Source organism: Neophocaena asiaeorientalis, unplaced genomic scaffold (genome assembly GCF_003031525.2).
Source record: "Neophocaena asiaeorientalis asiaeorientalis breed wild unplaced genomic scaffold, Neophocaena_asiaeorientalis_V1.1 scaffold134, whole genome shotgun sequence".
Classification (NCBI taxonomy): domain Eukaryota; kingdom Metazoa; phylum Chordata; class Mammalia; order Artiodactyla; family Phocoenidae; genus Neophocaena; species Neophocaena asiaeorientalis.
The window spans coordinates 12,232,982-12,250,796 of record NW_020185339.1 but is presented as its reverse complement, the minus strand read 5'-3'; the positions used below and the strand labels follow the sequence as shown (position 1 = coordinate 12,250,796).

General features: G+C 39.1%; 1 protein-coding gene across 2 annotated transcripts in view; it reads right to left on the bottom strand.

Annotated features, from left to right (window-relative positions):
* PTPRB (protein tyrosine phosphatase receptor type B) overlaps positions 1-17,815 on the bottom strand; it is a 113,892-nt gene that overhangs the window by 73,271 nt on the left and 22,806 nt on the right. Inside the window, exons 1-3 of one of the 2 annotated variants that reach the window (XM_024736755.1) lie at positions 13,677-13,770; positions 13,062-13,335; positions 771-1,046 (exon numbers count right to left, since the gene is read on the bottom strand). In XM_024736755.1, the coding sequence (XP_024592523.1) occupies positions 771-1,046; positions 13,062-13,335; positions 13,677-13,730 (604 nt within the window). In that variant the 5' untranslated portion in view covers positions 13,731-13,770. Of the gene's footprint in view, positions 1-770; positions 1,047-13,061; positions 13,336-13,676; positions 13,771-17,815 lie in introns of those variants that run through there. The other variant, XM_024736754.1, reaches the window with a different exon arrangement.

Genomic DNA, 17,815 nt, shown 5'->3' with positions numbered 1-17,815 from the left:
ACTAATGAAAATAGCACTCTTGAAATTTTATTGGAACCTGGATTAATGCTCTTTTCAAAGTCCACAGCCTAAAGCTACATCATAGTTTATCTGTCTCCCCCACTTAACAGGTATCAAGGTAGATCTTGTCAATGATGTGGCATAGCAGTAAAGGGAAAAGAGAAAGGAAAGAACTGTAGACGTTGAAAAATGGAAAGAGAGCAACAGAGCAGGAGAGAAAATGAGGGCAGAGTGAATGATAAGAAAGTAAGTTAAGGAAGGAAATGGTAATGTGTCATTGATATCGGGATGCATGGGTGCAAGAAAAGACTGGTTCCAAACATAGGAATATTCAGGAAACACCATGACTTGATGTTAAGAGAAGAATATACAGGGGAGGGAAAACATTTAAAAAATAATTTTCATTTTGCACAAACTCAGAAAATGAGGCAGAAAATCCTGTTGCCTAACATTTGAGTTAGAAGGGCCATTAGGAAACATCTTCCTCATTTTGGAGAAAACTCCAGTCCCAGAGAAGTTCCATGACTTGTTCAAAATCACCCAGCAAGCTAGCAGCACAACCCCACCTCCTTGTTTCCAGTCCAGTCTTTCCTCTGTATCAAACAGTATTTATTTGTCTGTCTATCTATCTATCTACCTACCTACCTATCTATCCACCTATCTATTTATTGTTGATCTTGGGGCATTCTTACTCCCATTTCCTGAATGTAATATAATTTCAAAAGAATCATAGACTATTAAATATGCAACTATCCGTAAACAGGTCTTACCTGTTGATCCATTGGCATAAATTGTAGAGGAACGTTTATCCCCAGAAACAGCTGTGATGGCAATTTTGTATTTACTGCCAGCAGTGAGATTAAAAAATGTATATTCATTCTGTGAAGTTCTTTCTTGAATTTGGGCCCCCTGTGTCTTTTGGTTATCATCAAGTAACTGCACCTCATACCAGGTGACTTTCCCGGAAGAAGGAGTCCACCAGACATGCAAACTGGTGGAAGTACTTTTCTCTTTATTGACTTCAAACCTAGCAGGAGGTAAAGGATCTGCAGAGCAAAAAACAAAAAAGAGAAGGTGGCTTGAAGAATTTTGCAGATACACGCTTACCTTGCTGTAATCCAGATGCATTTTCCTTCAAACCTTTAAGAATTGGCAGCTCATGATACAAATGGGCATTTTATGCCACTCCTAAACTTACTATTTTACTTAAAAAAGAAATCCACCTTGGCTACTAGTCATAGAAGCTCCTTTTTTTTCTAATAAAACTTTTTTTTTGTTACGACAGCTCTGAGCTCAGAAATCCAAGCAAGGTTATATTTTCTTTGGCTTGCAAGTTTTGCACTTTTCAAACACAGACAAACATCCAGGCTCTGCCTGGATAAATACTGAAAATCTCAACAGAAAATACAGATATTAAGAAATAATTTAAAAATTTGTATTTGTACTAAACTTTCCCCTTTTTTAGGTTGTGGGGTTTGCGGGGGTTATGTATACAAAACTTTGGGCTGTTTTTAGATATCGGAAAACCATGAAAGATACAGACCTGATTATGAGCCTAGGTGAGGTGTGCTCACCAAAATGAATTCTCCCAACAACTGGGATTACCTATGTCCCTAGATTTTCTAAACTTGAGTTCTGGGACATTTTGGAGCTGCCAGAGCTCCCAGAGCAGGTGGGTTAGTCTTGTACCTGGCTGTTTAATAGTTTCAATTCTCAAAGCCATGGGTCAGTTTGAGAAGTCCTGTTTCCCATGTATTGAATCTTCACTGTAGAGCTTGAAATAGGATGAATAGCACGTCTCTAGGTTAGGAGCTAAATCAATAACATTTGGTGAGCATATGATGCAGTGGGACCATCGGAGAAATAAGGCTCTCCCTACCCTGAATGTTGGGAGTAGAAACGTTGACATTTACATATGAGTAATTTTCAGAAGTCCTATGTGGTTCTTGGTCTAGAAAGTGAGATCAAGATACTGGAGACTAAATTTCAGGAGTCAGGTTAGATGTTTTAGTGACATGGCTATAGAGATCTCAGTTCTTTACCTCCTGGTAAATTATATCTTACTCATGAAAGAAATTGAGGAACTCCAGCATCTACTTAGAACAGTATATGTTTTAAGAAAGTCTTCACTTGTGACTAACATTAGTACAAATAGGAACAAGGTAATCTTATTCTATATTCAGAAGGCATTTATAGCCAGACAGCTCAGTAGACTACAGGTCACCTATAGACTCCATACATAGGCTAAATAAGGCCAAGCCAAGACAGAAACTTTGAGAGCCCAAAGCACAGGTGAGCTTAGAGGATAAGGTTGTGTGGTTTATATCCTAGCAGCACAGGTTCACCTGAAGAGTGTAGGCTCTAGAGTCGGGTGGCCTGGGCTTGAATCCGGGTCTCCCACTTTGTAGCTGGGTAGCAATTCCTTAACCTCCTCGTGCCTCAGCAGTCTCCTCTATGCAATGCTGCTAGCAACGCTATCTTTTCAGTAGAATTGTTATGAAGATTAAGTTGAGTATTTTATCTAGAGCACTCAGAACAGCATCTGGCACATAGTGAGTGTTCAATGTTAGCTAGTATTAGTATTCCGCCTATAATTGGGATGATCTTGTCATAGAGGCAGGGAGGTGAAGTGGCAGAGAAGATGGGCTTTGGAGTCAGAACTCAACTCAAATTGCAGTTCCCTCATGTATCAGTAACTTGGGGAAGTTACTTAACCTTCTAAGCCTCCATTTCCCCCTCTGTCTGGGGAGTATAATAATAGTACTTATATTCTTGGATGTTTGGAGGAGTAACAAGATATAGAGGAGACTTTACATGGTACACAGTGGGCACTCCGTAATATAAACTTATTCTGTCTACATGATCATAAAAAGAAACTTCCTCTGAATCACTGACAAAATGGAGGCAAAAATGGAATACCATTTTTTTGGAAACTAAACTGATAATAGCTTTAATTGCCTTCTTCTTCAAAAAAAACACTTGGAAAAATCTTATCAGTTTATTCCCATGAACTAACATTCTAACCCTTAAGATAAAATAAAAAAAAATTCCCAAGATGATTTTCATTTATGGGTTCTTGAGGAAAAACAGTATGGGTATTTTTTTGTGTGTGTGTTTGTGTGTGTGTGTGTGTGTGTGTGTGTGTGTGCGCGGCAATATTATTTAAATTTTCTATCCTACATAACACTTTATAATTAAGGACGTCATCATAAAAGGAAATTGTGTGTGTGTGTGTGTGTGTGTGTGTGTGTGTGTGTGCGGCAATATTATTTAAATTTTCTATCCTACATAAGACTTTATAATTAAGGACGTCATCATAAAAGGAAAGGACATAATTTCCCCTCACAGAAAGTTTTCTTGTTACCATGCGATTCTAATAGCCAGAGAAACTCAAGAGCAACCTTGTCATAGCCAACTGAGGTGACAAATTTTTGCTGAAGAGGCATTTTAAGGACAAGGATGAGAGGGACAGCTGCTTTCCAGTGATTGTTCAAAAGGGATCAATACTATCACTTACATGCACAACCCAGCCAGATAAAGGTTAAAGAAAATGATCTCATGATTGGTATAATCTAAACATATATAATCTGCAAAATATGATCTATAGAAAATGAATTTTAAGGTTGCGTGCCTAGAGGGTGAAATTCAGAAATGCAGACTTTATCTAATCTCTCTGAGCCAGAAAACAAAACAGTCAATCCTTTGTACATCCGCTAGAACAAAGGAACAATGAGATTGGGAAGTGCCTGGGCTGCAAGAACCTGCACTGGAAACAAACACTTAAAACCCCATTTATGCTGTGATAAAGCCCTTTGCTGGCAGTGGTCCACTATTGCTATGCATGCGGCAGGAGTTCAGTAGTTTTCAGACTTTGTTTCAATCTAACTAAGCCCAAGGAAAACTCTGCTGTATTAAAAAAAAGTTTTCAATATTTTATTAGAAATAAATTAGATACTTCCATCAGGGTGCTATTTTCATCTAGCATCTATCTACCTATCTATCTATTTATCTATCTACCTACCTATCTATCATCTACCTATCTAGATATCTAGACAGATATATGAAAGAGAGTCTTAATGCTATTTGAAAATTTAGTTATAGGTCTGTAATCTTCTGATCGTGTGACAGGTCATATGTAATTGGAAAACCCTACTTGACTTACATAATTTATGCTGATGGCTGGAGATATCAATGCACACGTGTGCATTTATAGCCTTTCTGGTTTTCCCACCCACTGCTCTCATACATACAGTAACCAGTGAAGTATTATAAGCTTTGAGAACTGTTGAAAACCATAAATCAATAATTTAATCTCAATCAATATATCAAAATTTATCATTAGCCATCAATTTAAGACATCTTTGTTTGTATTTATTTCCAGAAGGATCTGGAATATTGAATGCCAAATGCAAAATTCCATAGCATTCAGCTGCTGTATTTCAATGAATCTATCAGTATCAGGAAGCCCCAGAATTTCATAAGTAGGTTTGCTGTCAACCCACTTTTTCTGATAAAGTTTAGCTAAATTCCTGAACCAAAATGGATTCTTCCTTTCTTCCCTTTTAAAAAAATCTGACTTAAGAAGAGGGAGACACCCCTATGTATAAAATGGAAGTGATATTTGCTTTAAAAATTCTTTTGTATGGTCATCAAAACATTATTATCTACTGCTATAGGAATTTGCAGAGTGTTTAGAATTCAAAATGATAGTATTTATTTTGGAAATAAACTTAGCCTTACAACAAGAGAGCAGGGAATCCATAAGTTAGTGCCAAAAACTTTTTTTGAAGTCATAATAGCACACAACATATCTGTGTAGGATCTGATCGTTTACAATGTGTTTTCTTAGTTGTAATAAGGGTCAGAGGCATTAAGTGACTCATTTACATCACACAGGTAACAAGTAATTCAGCTGAGCTTCTAACACTTGACTCCAAGTCGTGAGATCTTTTCTATCACACCTTAGTTGTCCCAGGGTGGAAAATGATGTCATGAGTCACACAATCAGTATAACAACAAAAAAACCAAACCAGATCTCTATGAAAAATAACAGACAAATTTACAGGACTTTCATTTGACGGTTTGGAGAGTGTAGCATAGGTAAGTGAATAACAGCACTAATAATAGCTAAACCTAATCCTGCCGCCAGGAAAGTTCCATTGATTTTTTAAAAATAATGGTTTTCTTCTCCGTTTCTTTTTTTTCCCTAATCTTACTGCCTTAACCTGGTGTTCCATCACCTTGTGTCTGGATTACTCTGAGTTTTCTGGGTGTCTGCCTTATTTTCTGTCTTTTTTCCACTATTGCCGAATAACTGCTTTGTATCTCTCCCATCTGCCATCCTCATCCCCTAGGGAGCACCAAGAACTTTTCATGAGATGAAGTCTGAGTTCCTCCATAGGAACTCAAGGTCTCCTCAACCAGGATATTATCCTCCACCCACCTCTCCAAAACACACCTTATCTTTCAGCACTAACTCCAGGACAAGAGATCAATTTTTTATGGATTACAGATTCAATTTCTGTACCTTTACAGGAATTAGGATACAATTCTAGTTAAAAACAGGGCGGCTAGGAGACTGGAAGCTGCATTTATGTAGCACTCTATATAAAATGGAGTGAACATCAACTATTCCTATAAACTAATTGCGAATTTTCTCATGGAAACCAGGGTAAGGGTGGGGGGGAAAAGCCACAAACCATTCCTTGGTGCAGGTTTTTTAAAATGGGCAGAAGGAGAAAACGAGAAAGCGATTGCTCACAATCTGTAGTTAATTAAATAGATTTATAGAGATGTAATTTTCTTTTACTTTTGTAATTGTTGCTGTTTGACTATAGTCAGCTTTCTGACTTATTATAAGATGATATACTATACTATGCTAATATATCAGATTAACATGCATTTCATTTATCAACTTTATACACTAAATATAAAGTTCAGGTAGCGAGGAACTTTCAAAGTTTTAACAGCATCGCAATTAAAGCAGCTTTGACAATCGTTTGCATCATGATTAACACGAGTGAGGAATGCCATGTTATTTTATGGGTCATCATACTTGGCTTCTGAGAGTCTACAGTTTACTCGGGCATTTAAGACATATGTGAAAAAGGTAAACACAAAGGTAACTTATCAGAGAGGCTGACTTTGATGTCAGACTAAACCTGGTTCAAATCTCAACACTATCACTTCAAACAGTGACTTTAGGCAAATTGCTTAACCTCCCCGAGGCTAAGTTTCCTCATCTGTAAAATGGGACTAACAATACTTACTTTACAGAGTTGTAAGTGTTAAGAGGTACTGGAGCCAGTGTTAAGTGCAGCTCTGGCGCATGGTGGGGCCTCAGTAAATAGTTGGTGTGAGTATTGCAGCTGTTCTTGCTGTTAAGGGTAACACAGGTCAGCACCAATGCTGAATATGCAAAAGGAGAATGATATCCAAGGGGAAGGTCTCAGAGGTGGGCTTGAAATGAACTTGAGCAAGTTGGAAGGTCAAGTAGGACGCAGAAATCAGAGAGAAGAGAGGCCATTGCAGAATGAGAGAGCAGTTTAAGCAAAAGCACTGAAAAGCTCACTTCTGTCGAGTATTAGAGAACCACGTCAGCACGGAGGGGACGATGACAGCTGACAGAGACTTTAACACCCTCATGCCGACATCCTTCAGCAGCCCTACTCCTCCTCTCTTTGATATTAACAATAGAGGTTTTCTTGGGAATTCCCTGGTGGTCCAGTAGTTAGGACTTGGAGTTCTCACTTATGGGGCCCCGGGTTTGATCCCTGGTCCAGGAACTAAGATCCTGCAAGTCACGTAGCGCAGCCAAACAAACAAACAGGAACCAATTGAGGTTTTCTCAATATTATTTAAATGCTACACAAATGCAGTACAAAGGGAAATCCTTTGGCCTCCTCTTCCAGACTGTTGCCTAGAAGCCGCTCTCATGTAGAAATTCATGAGCTGTCGCTTGATGTGTGCTGCCGAACCTGGACATCTAGATACTAAGGAATTACTGTCAATGTTAGGTACGATACGGATATTGTCGTTATGTTAAAAATAATGCTTATCATTCAGAAATGCATACTGAAATATTTATAAATGAAATTAAATGATGACTTGGACTGTGTCAAAATGATACTGGGTGGGGGAGTGAGTGAGGATATAGATGAAGCATGACTGTCTGTCAGTTGGTAACTGTTGAAGGTAGGTGATGAGTACATGCTCGTTCCTTATACTATTCTGTTTACCTTTTATGTATTTGAACTTTTCCATCTAGAGGAAGAAAAACAAAATCAAAACCCCAAATCCCTGGAAATCTGTATGTATACCTACCATGTTAATTTTAGTTGCATAGATTCATCTTTGTTTATACACATTCATACATTTAGAATGGGTTTGACCTCTCCTACAAGGTCAGAAAGTCGTATTATCCTTTATCCCCCAGGGGGATTCCAGGGAATTGGTGTTCGGGAATGGAAGGTGAAACAAATTTTCTTCCATTCTGTCTGGACAAATTAGATTTTATTTCTTGCTAATCTGTAGAATGCCAGGCCCACCTACAGAAGTCAGACAAATGGAAGAAGCTTCCAAACACACAAAAAGTCAAGTGCAGAGAACTAGGTTGGTTGATTCCCTACACAGAGCTCAGCTTGATCTTAGAATTCCTGAAATAACTATACTGCAAATGGCTGATTCCTAAATACTGAAGTCCATCACCAGAAGTTCAACACAATCAAAATCAATATTATTTCACCACACTAACACACATTAATCATTATTCTACCCTTGTGTAGGCTAAGTAACTATAGATTTAAAGTATTTCATAATATATTATTTTCTCTTTAAAAGTTGAATTGAAAAGTAACAACAAACTATCATATGTAATCTGAAAGGACAAAAACCAACTTAAAAATTGTGTCCATTCTACAGAGTAGTGGAAAGAATTGGAGTTGGGGCCAGTAAATCTGGGTTCAAGGTCTAGGTCTACCATATATTAGCTCTATGGATTTGTGATTAGTTAATTCTTATGAATGTCAATCTCATCTCCAATCTGAAAGTAATAACAGGAAACTTACTACACACTTAGTATGTGACAAAAACTGTTCTAGAATTTATGTATGAATCAATTAAAACCTCAAAACGACCATAGGAAGTGAGCATTCTCTTTATTATTGTCCCTATTTTATAGATTAAAAGAGGTGAGGAACTTGCTCAAGGCAACTTGGTTAGTAAGTGATGGAGGCAGCTGCTTTCAGAACTTAACACTTAACCACCTGTGCCTTCATGATACTCCCTCCACAGGATTGCCATGTGGCTATAATTAAACAATATATGGTCAGTATAATATATATTTTATACTCTTACCTACTAAACAAGGTAGGTGAAAGTATTTTACATACTATAAAAGCACAAGACAAATATCAGAAAATATTATTTTCTTCCTGGGAAAGACAACAAATATTCCTAGGCATTACAGATTTAACCAGGCATAAAAATGAATGGTACCAAAATCTTAATGCCAATGAATAATAGAAAAACGATGTCAACAGCTCTTAAACTTCAGTGTGCATTGATTCACTTTGATATTTGTTTAAAATCAGATACCCTAGGCTCCACTCTTTCTAAATTCATTATATATGAGGTAGAAGCCAAGAACATGCTTTTATAACAAATTCTGCAAGACAGTTTAATGCCAGTAGCTTACAGACATTATTGAGAAATAATGGCCTGTGTTTAAAGCCATGTAAGTGTTATGGACTGAATTGCATCCCTCTAAAATTCATATGTTGAAGCCTTAACCACCAATACTTCAAACTGTGACTGTATTTGGAGATAAGACCTCTAAAGAGGTAACTGAGTTAAAATGGGATCTTTAGGGTGGGCCCCAATCCAATATGACTGGTGTCCTAAGAAGATTAGACACAGACAACACAGATGGACGACCATTGAGGACATAGTGAGGTGGTCATCTGCAAGCCAGTCAGAGAAGCCTCAGAAGAAACCTGCTGACAACTTGATCTGGGACTTCTAGCCTCTAGAACTGTGAAAAAATAAATTTGCTGTTTAAGCCACCCTATCTGTGGTGTTCTGTTACAGAAGCCCTGGTAAACTAATACAAGAAGCAACATTTTGAGGTGGAAATAATAGCTGATATGGTGATTTGGTAATTAAAGCTCTTAAAATTTTTTTAAATTAAAGACAGAGGAAGGAGCCATGTATAAAGAGCTAAATTTTTTTTTTTTGCCTTTTGCTCTAGGCTGATTAATAAGTACCTGAAACTGACTAAGAAGTCATATGCCACTAAGGTATTCTTCCTGTAGGTAAAGTTCTCTATGACTAGACTTCTTCCCTGGGTTCCATAACTTACCCATAACCCAAGGAGAATAGATCATATTTTTAAGTACACTCTCCCAATAAAATATTCATTTTATTTATTAATATTTGTCTGTTATCATCTACCTATTCATCCATAGATCCACCCATTCATCTCCCCATTCATTCATCCATCTACCCATCCAGTTAATATTTATTGAACACCTACCATGGGTTAGATGCCATTTTAGGTACTGAAAAACTACTTCTTACTGGTGGGAAGATAAAAATCCCCCCAAATTTCTAAATGAGAACTCTACAGTTTCATTTAAACAAACTCAAATGTCCTTAGGATACATTCAGGTAAGGAAATAAATGAAGTGGTCCAGGGGGATTCCAGTGAATTGGTATCTGAAAAGAGAGAAACCACAACTCAGCTCTAGAGAGTTCTAGGCAGCCTGGCTGAGTTTTGCCAGATCTTCCAGTATTTTAAGAGAATCCATACATCTGGTATTTATGTGAATTTTCTGCTCAATGCTGGTGAAATAATCTGAATTTTTCACAAACATTATGTGAGCCAAACAAAGCACGTCTATTATTTAGACACCCAGACACCCCCAGGGGCCACTCTGCAGCCTCTGCTCTAGACTCTGAGGACACAGTGTTAACAAAAGTGTTGAGGTCTTCAATATGTGTTACCTTCATAATGTATTTCTGATGAATGCACAACTAAATAATTTGGCTTTCAATTTATTACAGCTGTTGCATTGACCATTTATGACCAAACACACCAGAGAGAGGCAGGCCAAGGTCTTCACCCAAGAAAGAAGTGGTAAAGCTCTGTCACCACTTTCATCCTGACCTTCTGTCACCTCCGTACAAGACTACAAGGGCAGAGACCATGCTTTGCTTGTCATCTTTATAAGCTCACCAATCACTGCCTGGTGTAACTCCCTACAGTACTGATGCCTGATAAATGTTTGCTGGACTGAACTTGAATCCACACAGGTTTTTCAATTCTGATTTTAAATCTGGAGTGAAAACTGATTGGTGCTGAAATAGTTCTGATTTAGTTGAAATTTTTGATCTTTAAGGTCATGTCTACATTATGTTATTTTAGATAATTTACCAGGGTAAACAACCAGACAAATCACACTTGGAACGATACAGAATGATTACAGAGATAATCTAAGCAACTGTGGTATCTCCAGCCAAATCATGCCTTGCTCTCACTCTATTTTACTCTATACTGATAAGATAGGCATAATGGAATAAGAAAAGCACAACGTATTTGAATGACTTTTTTTGTTTGAAGTTATATCTCAGACTTAATATTATGCTACTAGTTGATCCTGCTTTAATAACAGTAAAATATGATTTGTGACACTCATCTTTGTAGCTTAGCAGTTAATATAGAGGAATACTAGTACTTTCTCTTAACTTAAAAGAAAACTCACATATATCCTTAAAATATAGAAAGCAAAAGAAAAAAAAAGTACTGACAAAAAATAAATAACAACCAACCAAAAATATTCTCCCTGAAACATTAAAAAAAAAAAACTTAACTTAAAGAAGTTTATTTAAATAAAATTATTTTAAAAATATAGAGAGGGCTTCCCTGGTGGCGCAGTGGTTGAGAGTCTGGCTGGCGATGCAGAGGACACGGGTTCGTGCCCCGGTCCGGGAAGATCCCACATGCCGCAGAGCAGCTGGGCCCGTGAGCCATGGCCGCTGAGCCTGCGCGTCCGGAGCCTGTGCTCCGCAACGGGAGAGGCTGCAACAGTGAAAGGCCCACGTACCGCCAAAAATAAATAAATAAATAAATAAATAAATAAATAAATAAAAAAAAAAAAAAAAAAAAAAAAAAAATATATATATAGACAGAGAGAGAGAGAGAGAAACCCAAGTAGGGTTATACCATCACACAAATAAGTATGAAAAAATTATTATACAAACATCACTTTTGGTCAAATTTCATTCTTCACATTTGGCATGGAGCTCATAAAATTTGTGATGAAAAGTATATTTGTGGTACTGTAAAAAGTAACTCCTTAAGAAAAGTGATAAGACACTGAACACTAACAATTGGGCATGCTGACTAAGTCTTTTTTAAATTAAACATAGTCAATAAAATGCAAACATTTCTTACATTTCACAAATGTCTCTGGACTTGAAACACCTACATGCATAATTAAACTCAAAACATATTCTAACTAGTAACACCCACAGTGAGTCCTTTTTCATCAATGTTTTTTCCAAAAAAGTAAAACCTCTGGGTTAAATCAGTATATTCTGGCTTAACGTCTTCATCTTTTCTCCCACAAGCTTCTGATGGCTCACCTGTTTTTAAACATCATTCTGCCCCATTCAATACAGACACCTTATCAAATGTAAAGAACACATCTGAAAGTTCTATGTCATAAATTTCATATTATTAGCAATCTGAGTGTTCACATCTTCACATACCAAGAAACCAAGAACTTTATAACTAAAAACCCAGCCACTTAAACTCCTGAAAAATGTTCTAATTATGTGGTTGATTTCGGTCTCTTTGATTCCCTGTAAAACCACAACCACATTCTTAACAAGTGGTGTCTCTTTTCAATTCAAGTTCCTGCAAATCTCAGAAATTATCCAACATTCCTCTGAAGTAAGTCAAGTGATGTAATTGGGCATTCTTAATTAGTAAGAGAACAATTCATTGACTTATTACCAGGACCTAGTCACATTTCCTGACCTTACTGTAACTGCCCTGATAACGGACTGTTCTCTCACCTCTTCAAGGAACTATAGCTAAAGAAGTGATCTTTGTTCAGGTTGAATGTGAAAGAATAGCAAGGACGACACATTTCTAAATTTAACTTCTGGAATTTTTCAGTTAAATTTGACTTTCTCCATGAAAGTAAGGCTTCTCTATTGCAACAAATACGTTAAAAGGAAGACTAATGAAGTCATAAAACATCGAAGTCATTAGAGAATTCCAAGCACATCTGAGGCTGGCTCTGGGGATTAATGAGGTAACAAGCATTGCAGCCCCTACCTAAGTAGGCACTTGGTTGGAACCTGGACCTGAATGACCAAGTCTAACACTCTCATTTTACAGATAAGAAAACTGAGGCAGGAAAGACAAACTCTTACCACATACGCATGGAAAGGTTTACCGAAAGTGAACAGAAAATGATTGACTTAAGGTGCAGAGTAACCAAAAGATGATCTGTGATATTGGTGTGGTTTTAGTTACACAAGTGATTAAAAAATAACTTTCATACCCTCATCTCAAGGGACTTTCTAATTTCCCCCTAAGAGTGACTCTATTCCTGATGATTTTATGTCCTGGTTCCAAAAATAAAACTAAGTTGAGGAAAGTCATATCCCTAATCATTGCACTTCCATTATTTATTCTAAAAACATTTACTTAAAGTTATTCCAAGGCTTGACAATTTAATGCGATGGAAGCTCAAACCACATCACTTTAACAAATTCCCTCCACAGCCCACAGTTTCTCTTTGCTGCTCTCCCCGTTTAAGTGGCTAGTCCGCTGTTTTCAGCACTAAGGAAGTCTCTGAAAGTCAACCAAGCTGCTTCTGGCCAGATCTGAGGAGACTAGAAATCTTTGTCAATAGTTATCTTCACAGGTGTTTTTACCTTTATTATCATTATTATTTTGTATGCCTGGAACTCAAGTGAAACATCAGCTTGAAAAGGCAGGGCTCAGCTGGAAGTGGCCTGGCCGTCCAACCGCACCTGTCACTTTTTACCTGTTTGCAAGACCACAGTTTTCTCTTCTCCATCCAGAGACATAATACTGAAATTATAGATGGTTCCCGCTTGTAAATCCTTGGGGTTACATCCATAGGTGGTGTTGTCTATCCGCACGGGGTGGCAGCACGCGACCCCCGACGTGTCACTGCTGCAGATGAGGCTAAAGTTACAGGGTGACGCCAAAGTTCTCCACTGGAGAGACACGGACCGGCTGGAGACCCTGGACTCTGTCAGGGTGAAGTTGCATCTCACTGGCTCCCCCAGTCCAGTCTGAAAAGGAAGCAGAACAACAGCTGAAGCCCGCTGTCAAGACATGCCCAGAGACGAGTCCGTAGCAAGCTGCCCAAACTGCTCCACTCACCCCTGGCCCCCAGCCTGAGCCCATCCATCCTTTGGCCCCCCGGCCAGAGAAGAGGCCCGCAGCCCAGGAGGGTGGCCACCTTCTCCCTAGCTGCTTTTTCTCCGGAGCAGCTGGAAAGAGAAGGTGGCTTGTTGCCTTTGACAGTGGCACGAGCTGTCAGTCTGGCTGGGGGCTCAGAAGAATATGGCTCATTCTTCCCCAGGGAGAGGAAGAAATTCCGCCCGCGGGGACCTGTTCTCGGGCCCCTCACCTGCAGCAGGCTCAGCGCGGTCCACAGGGCCAGCCCGGCTCCATGGCTCCGCATGGCGCTCAGCGGTTCCCCCTGACTCGACCGCTGGGCTGGGACGCGGGGCGGCCCCGACGGCCTGCGGAGCGGGGACCACTTTCCCTTCCCACGCTGCCATTCTGACCCGCGCTGCCTCGCCCCGAGCCCCGGCCGCGGACTTCCGCAATCAAAAGGCAATTTCCTCGTCTCCCGGCAAAGGAACAATGCGCCGGCGAGGGAGGGAGCCCCGAGGAGCCAACGCCTGAGGCTGCCAAGGGAGCCCGAGGCGGGCCAAGATTTGCGGAGCTCTGCCTCCTTCTCCGCCTCCCCGCCCCCCTTTCACTTTTTCCCAGTCCGTGGTCCTCAACACCACCGTCTCAGCCGCAATAAGACTTGCGCCCTCTCACTTTCCATCTCCGCACCCCGCCCCCTCCCTCCCTCCACACCCTGCGCCTGCCGCTCCCTATCTGCCTCATCTGCTTTCTCCAGGGCCTCTTTTCCCAGGATTAAACTTGACCACAGCAGATTTCTCTAGGTCGCCTCACTCTTTCCTGAAGCCTTTTATTAGAGTGCTTTTGCCCTTCTCACCTCAAAGCATTCATTTGTCCCAACGTGTATCCCCCTGACACCATCAAGAGAAAAAGACCCCGAAAGGATGGTGTCCATTGTCAACTCGACCTTCATTTTTTCCTGCCATTCACTTTCCCCTTTCTCTTGTGTAGAGGTCTGTGCCCTCCCTAAATCTTATGCACATGGTGCTAACCAAGAACAAGTATAATCACCACCAATCGTCCAGCCCACAAGCAAAGCAGTTTCATCACTGACCATCCAGTAGTTAAAGTCATTTCATCCATAATTGTCCAAGCAATATAAGAAAGCAATACGAGCTCTCGTTTGTGGAAAATACGCTTGACGGCTCAGCTTCCCACATATTACAAGAAAGTGAAATTCACTTAGTTTTTAGCACTAACTTTATGCTAACTTTTAGCAACTGCCTCAGTACCTGAGTGATCATGTATCTGAAAATGGATTTTAAAAGAGTTCCTGATAACCGAAGAACAAAAATGTTTAATTGGTCGTAGGTGATAGTAGGAAAATATTGCAATAACCTTAATAATGTTTGACTGCTTTTCTTTGGGTGTCATCCCTGACAACTGCCGGAAGAGAGGAGATTTTTCAAAACAGAATATTTGAGCTACATCAATGGGAAGGATGGCATATTCTTTTCTTTTTCAAATAGATTATACATAAAGCTATATTATTGACTGCTATATCAAAGGTACCTACGTAGAGGAAAAGCAGAAAAAAATGAAAAAGTGAAAATTATTTCAATTCTTTTAGAAAACTTGTGTTTAAAAAATTTTTTTTTAATGAAAAGATGAAGTTTCTACTCCTTCGAAGATTCTATGGACTTTTAATCTGCAGCGAGACTAGAGATCTTAAATTTCTTTTTCAAGTTAGCAGACACTCAAAGAAGTTCAAACCTAAAACACATGTGTATCTCTGGGAAAATGGAATCTTTCTTATTTCTCTGCCCAGGTCACTTGTCTTACCAAAGAACTTTTGCCCTCCATATTTTGCCCCCAAGTTCAATGACTTTTCACAGCCTGGCATTCCTTCCGGCATCATCAGAGATACTCCTCTTCTCTCCCCCTTAGAGACTGCAATCCTACAGGCTGCCTCCAGCCTTTACAGGGGTCTTTTTCAGCTTTATTCCTTTTTAACATTACCGTTTTCTTTTCTGGCTATATTCAGAAGACAATGTGATTTCCTCGTCTGTAAAACTGGAATAATATCTACTCTAAATACTTCCCAGAGCTGTTATGAAGAATAAGATCACATATGTTAAAGCACCTTTGCAAACTTTAATGTGCTATCCAATTGTCAGTTTGCCTAGTGATAGGTTGCATCCAAATCACACAGTTTGCTCTCTTTCAAATTCATCCATCGCATAGGTCCCACTTACCTAACTTCTGCTGCCCATCCTTCTCTTTGTCAAAAACCAAAGAGGTTTTTACATTTTTCTCATAGATAGCCCCTCAGATTTGAAACATTCCTTCCCAAATTCACTAAATATCCCTCTGTCCTTTGCAGAAATCTTCGATAAATCCTGTCTTTTTCAAGTTCTCCAAGGTTTCTCACATATTTTTTAAAAAAATTACATGTTACCAACCTACTATACCTTGACAGTTAATTTTAAAACAGTATTTGATATCCAACACACTGTCTGACTATAATGCAGTATACTGCCTTATAGTAGAGGCAACTGCAACAAAAAGGCAAAATGTGAAGAGGGCTAATCAAACAAGGCAATAACAAAATATCCTCATAACACTCTTCAGATGCTTCCAAATTCTGTTATTAACAGTGACCTGCTAATAATAACCCTGGGAATAGGAATTAGAAAAAGAAGGAGCAATTTCTTCAAATACAATTATTTAATTTTTGATCTATCAGAGAGACATATACATTTAGGGTCTTGTGCCTTTTATCTATTTTGATACCAATGTATATGAAGAATTATAGCAATCTGTGAAGGAAAGGACTGGGAGTCAGAGATATTTCTTTCGCAAAGGTATATAACTGCTGGTTCTTTTTTTGGAGAATCTTAAGGCTCACAGCAAAGCTCCCAATTAATTAGTGGGTCCTAAATAACCTATAGGAATGAACATACTATGAAACAAGGACAGAAAGTTTAAACTCAGGTTTTTACTGATTACATTTTAAAAGCTGATTTACCTTTTAAAAACACTTATATTAATATGACAAATTAGAGAGATGTGTAATAGATTCAAGGCAGTAAGAGACTGGGAAAAGCTGCCAGATAACATCTCTTCCTAGAGGAGTTTATTTGAAACTACTGTACAAAGTACAAATAAGATGATTCATTTTATTCTTTGTTCTCATCTTTGTTTGGAATTCCTCAACTTCTTTTGAACCTACTTATCCTGTGTAATGACACTACATTTGCTTTAGAAGTTACTGCATTCCAGGAATTTGGAATCAGCCTCTCTGTAACTTTTCAGGGGACAACCTCTTCTCTTTGCCACTAGGAAACCTTTCCCAGACAGCAGGGGAAGGGTGGGACTGCTTTTGGTTAGACATGAGTCGCTAATGTTAAACCATTGGTTAAACAGCTGCCTTTTAAACAAATAGTCATAACAATTAATGAATAATTGTTCTAATTTATATATTCATTAATTATGATTTCATGGATGAAAGCGTGGCTCGTATCATGTCATGAACATACATGTTGAGTGATACAACCGATCATCAGGGGCCCCAGGGTCACACTTTGAGAACTGTTACTTTACATCAGGGTTTGAGCTGGATGCAGAGAAGGTTGGGGGATGAAGGGAGAGTGGATTGGTAAAGTTGATTGGTTAATTCAAAATCCTCACTCATGACCTAAAAGGCCTTTCATGACCTGGCCCCTGCTTACTCCATGCCTCTCTCCTGCTTGCCTCCTGTGCTCCAGTGGCCTGGGTCTAATAATTCATTTACTCATTCATTCAGCAAATATTGACTGAGCACCTACCGTGTGCCAGGCCCTGGTTTAGGTTTTGGAGACACCCCCAAGAAGCTGACTCTTTCCTGCCCCAGGGCCTTTGTGCCTGCCATTTCCTTTTCTTGGACCACTCCTGCCCAGGAGGTCTGCTTATCTGTCTTTCTCCCAATCTTTAGGTCTCAGCTTAAACACATCCCTATGGGGCCAGGCCCTTTCTGACCTCACAGGGGAAAAGTGTGCTGTTATCAATCTTCATCTCAGCAACCCATTTATTTAATTCTGAACATTAGTGACACTTGGTAATAATCCAGTTATTTATGTGTTTGTATACAGTCTGCCTTCCCTAGCCATATGGAGAATTCCTTAGGGCAGAGTCTTTGTCTGTCTTGCTCTTCTTGCACAGAGTTTGGCATACAGTGGAGTTTCAACAAATATTTGTTGAGTGAGTAGATGAATGAATGAATGAATGAGTGAATCTTTGTAGCTGCTCAATAAATATTATTATCTGAATGAACACTGTAAACAAGTCCTTCTAGACATGTTCCTGCTGGATGCCTCAAATATCATCTTGAAAGGGAGGGAGGGATGGAGCAGAGGAATAAAAGAGGGAAGGGCA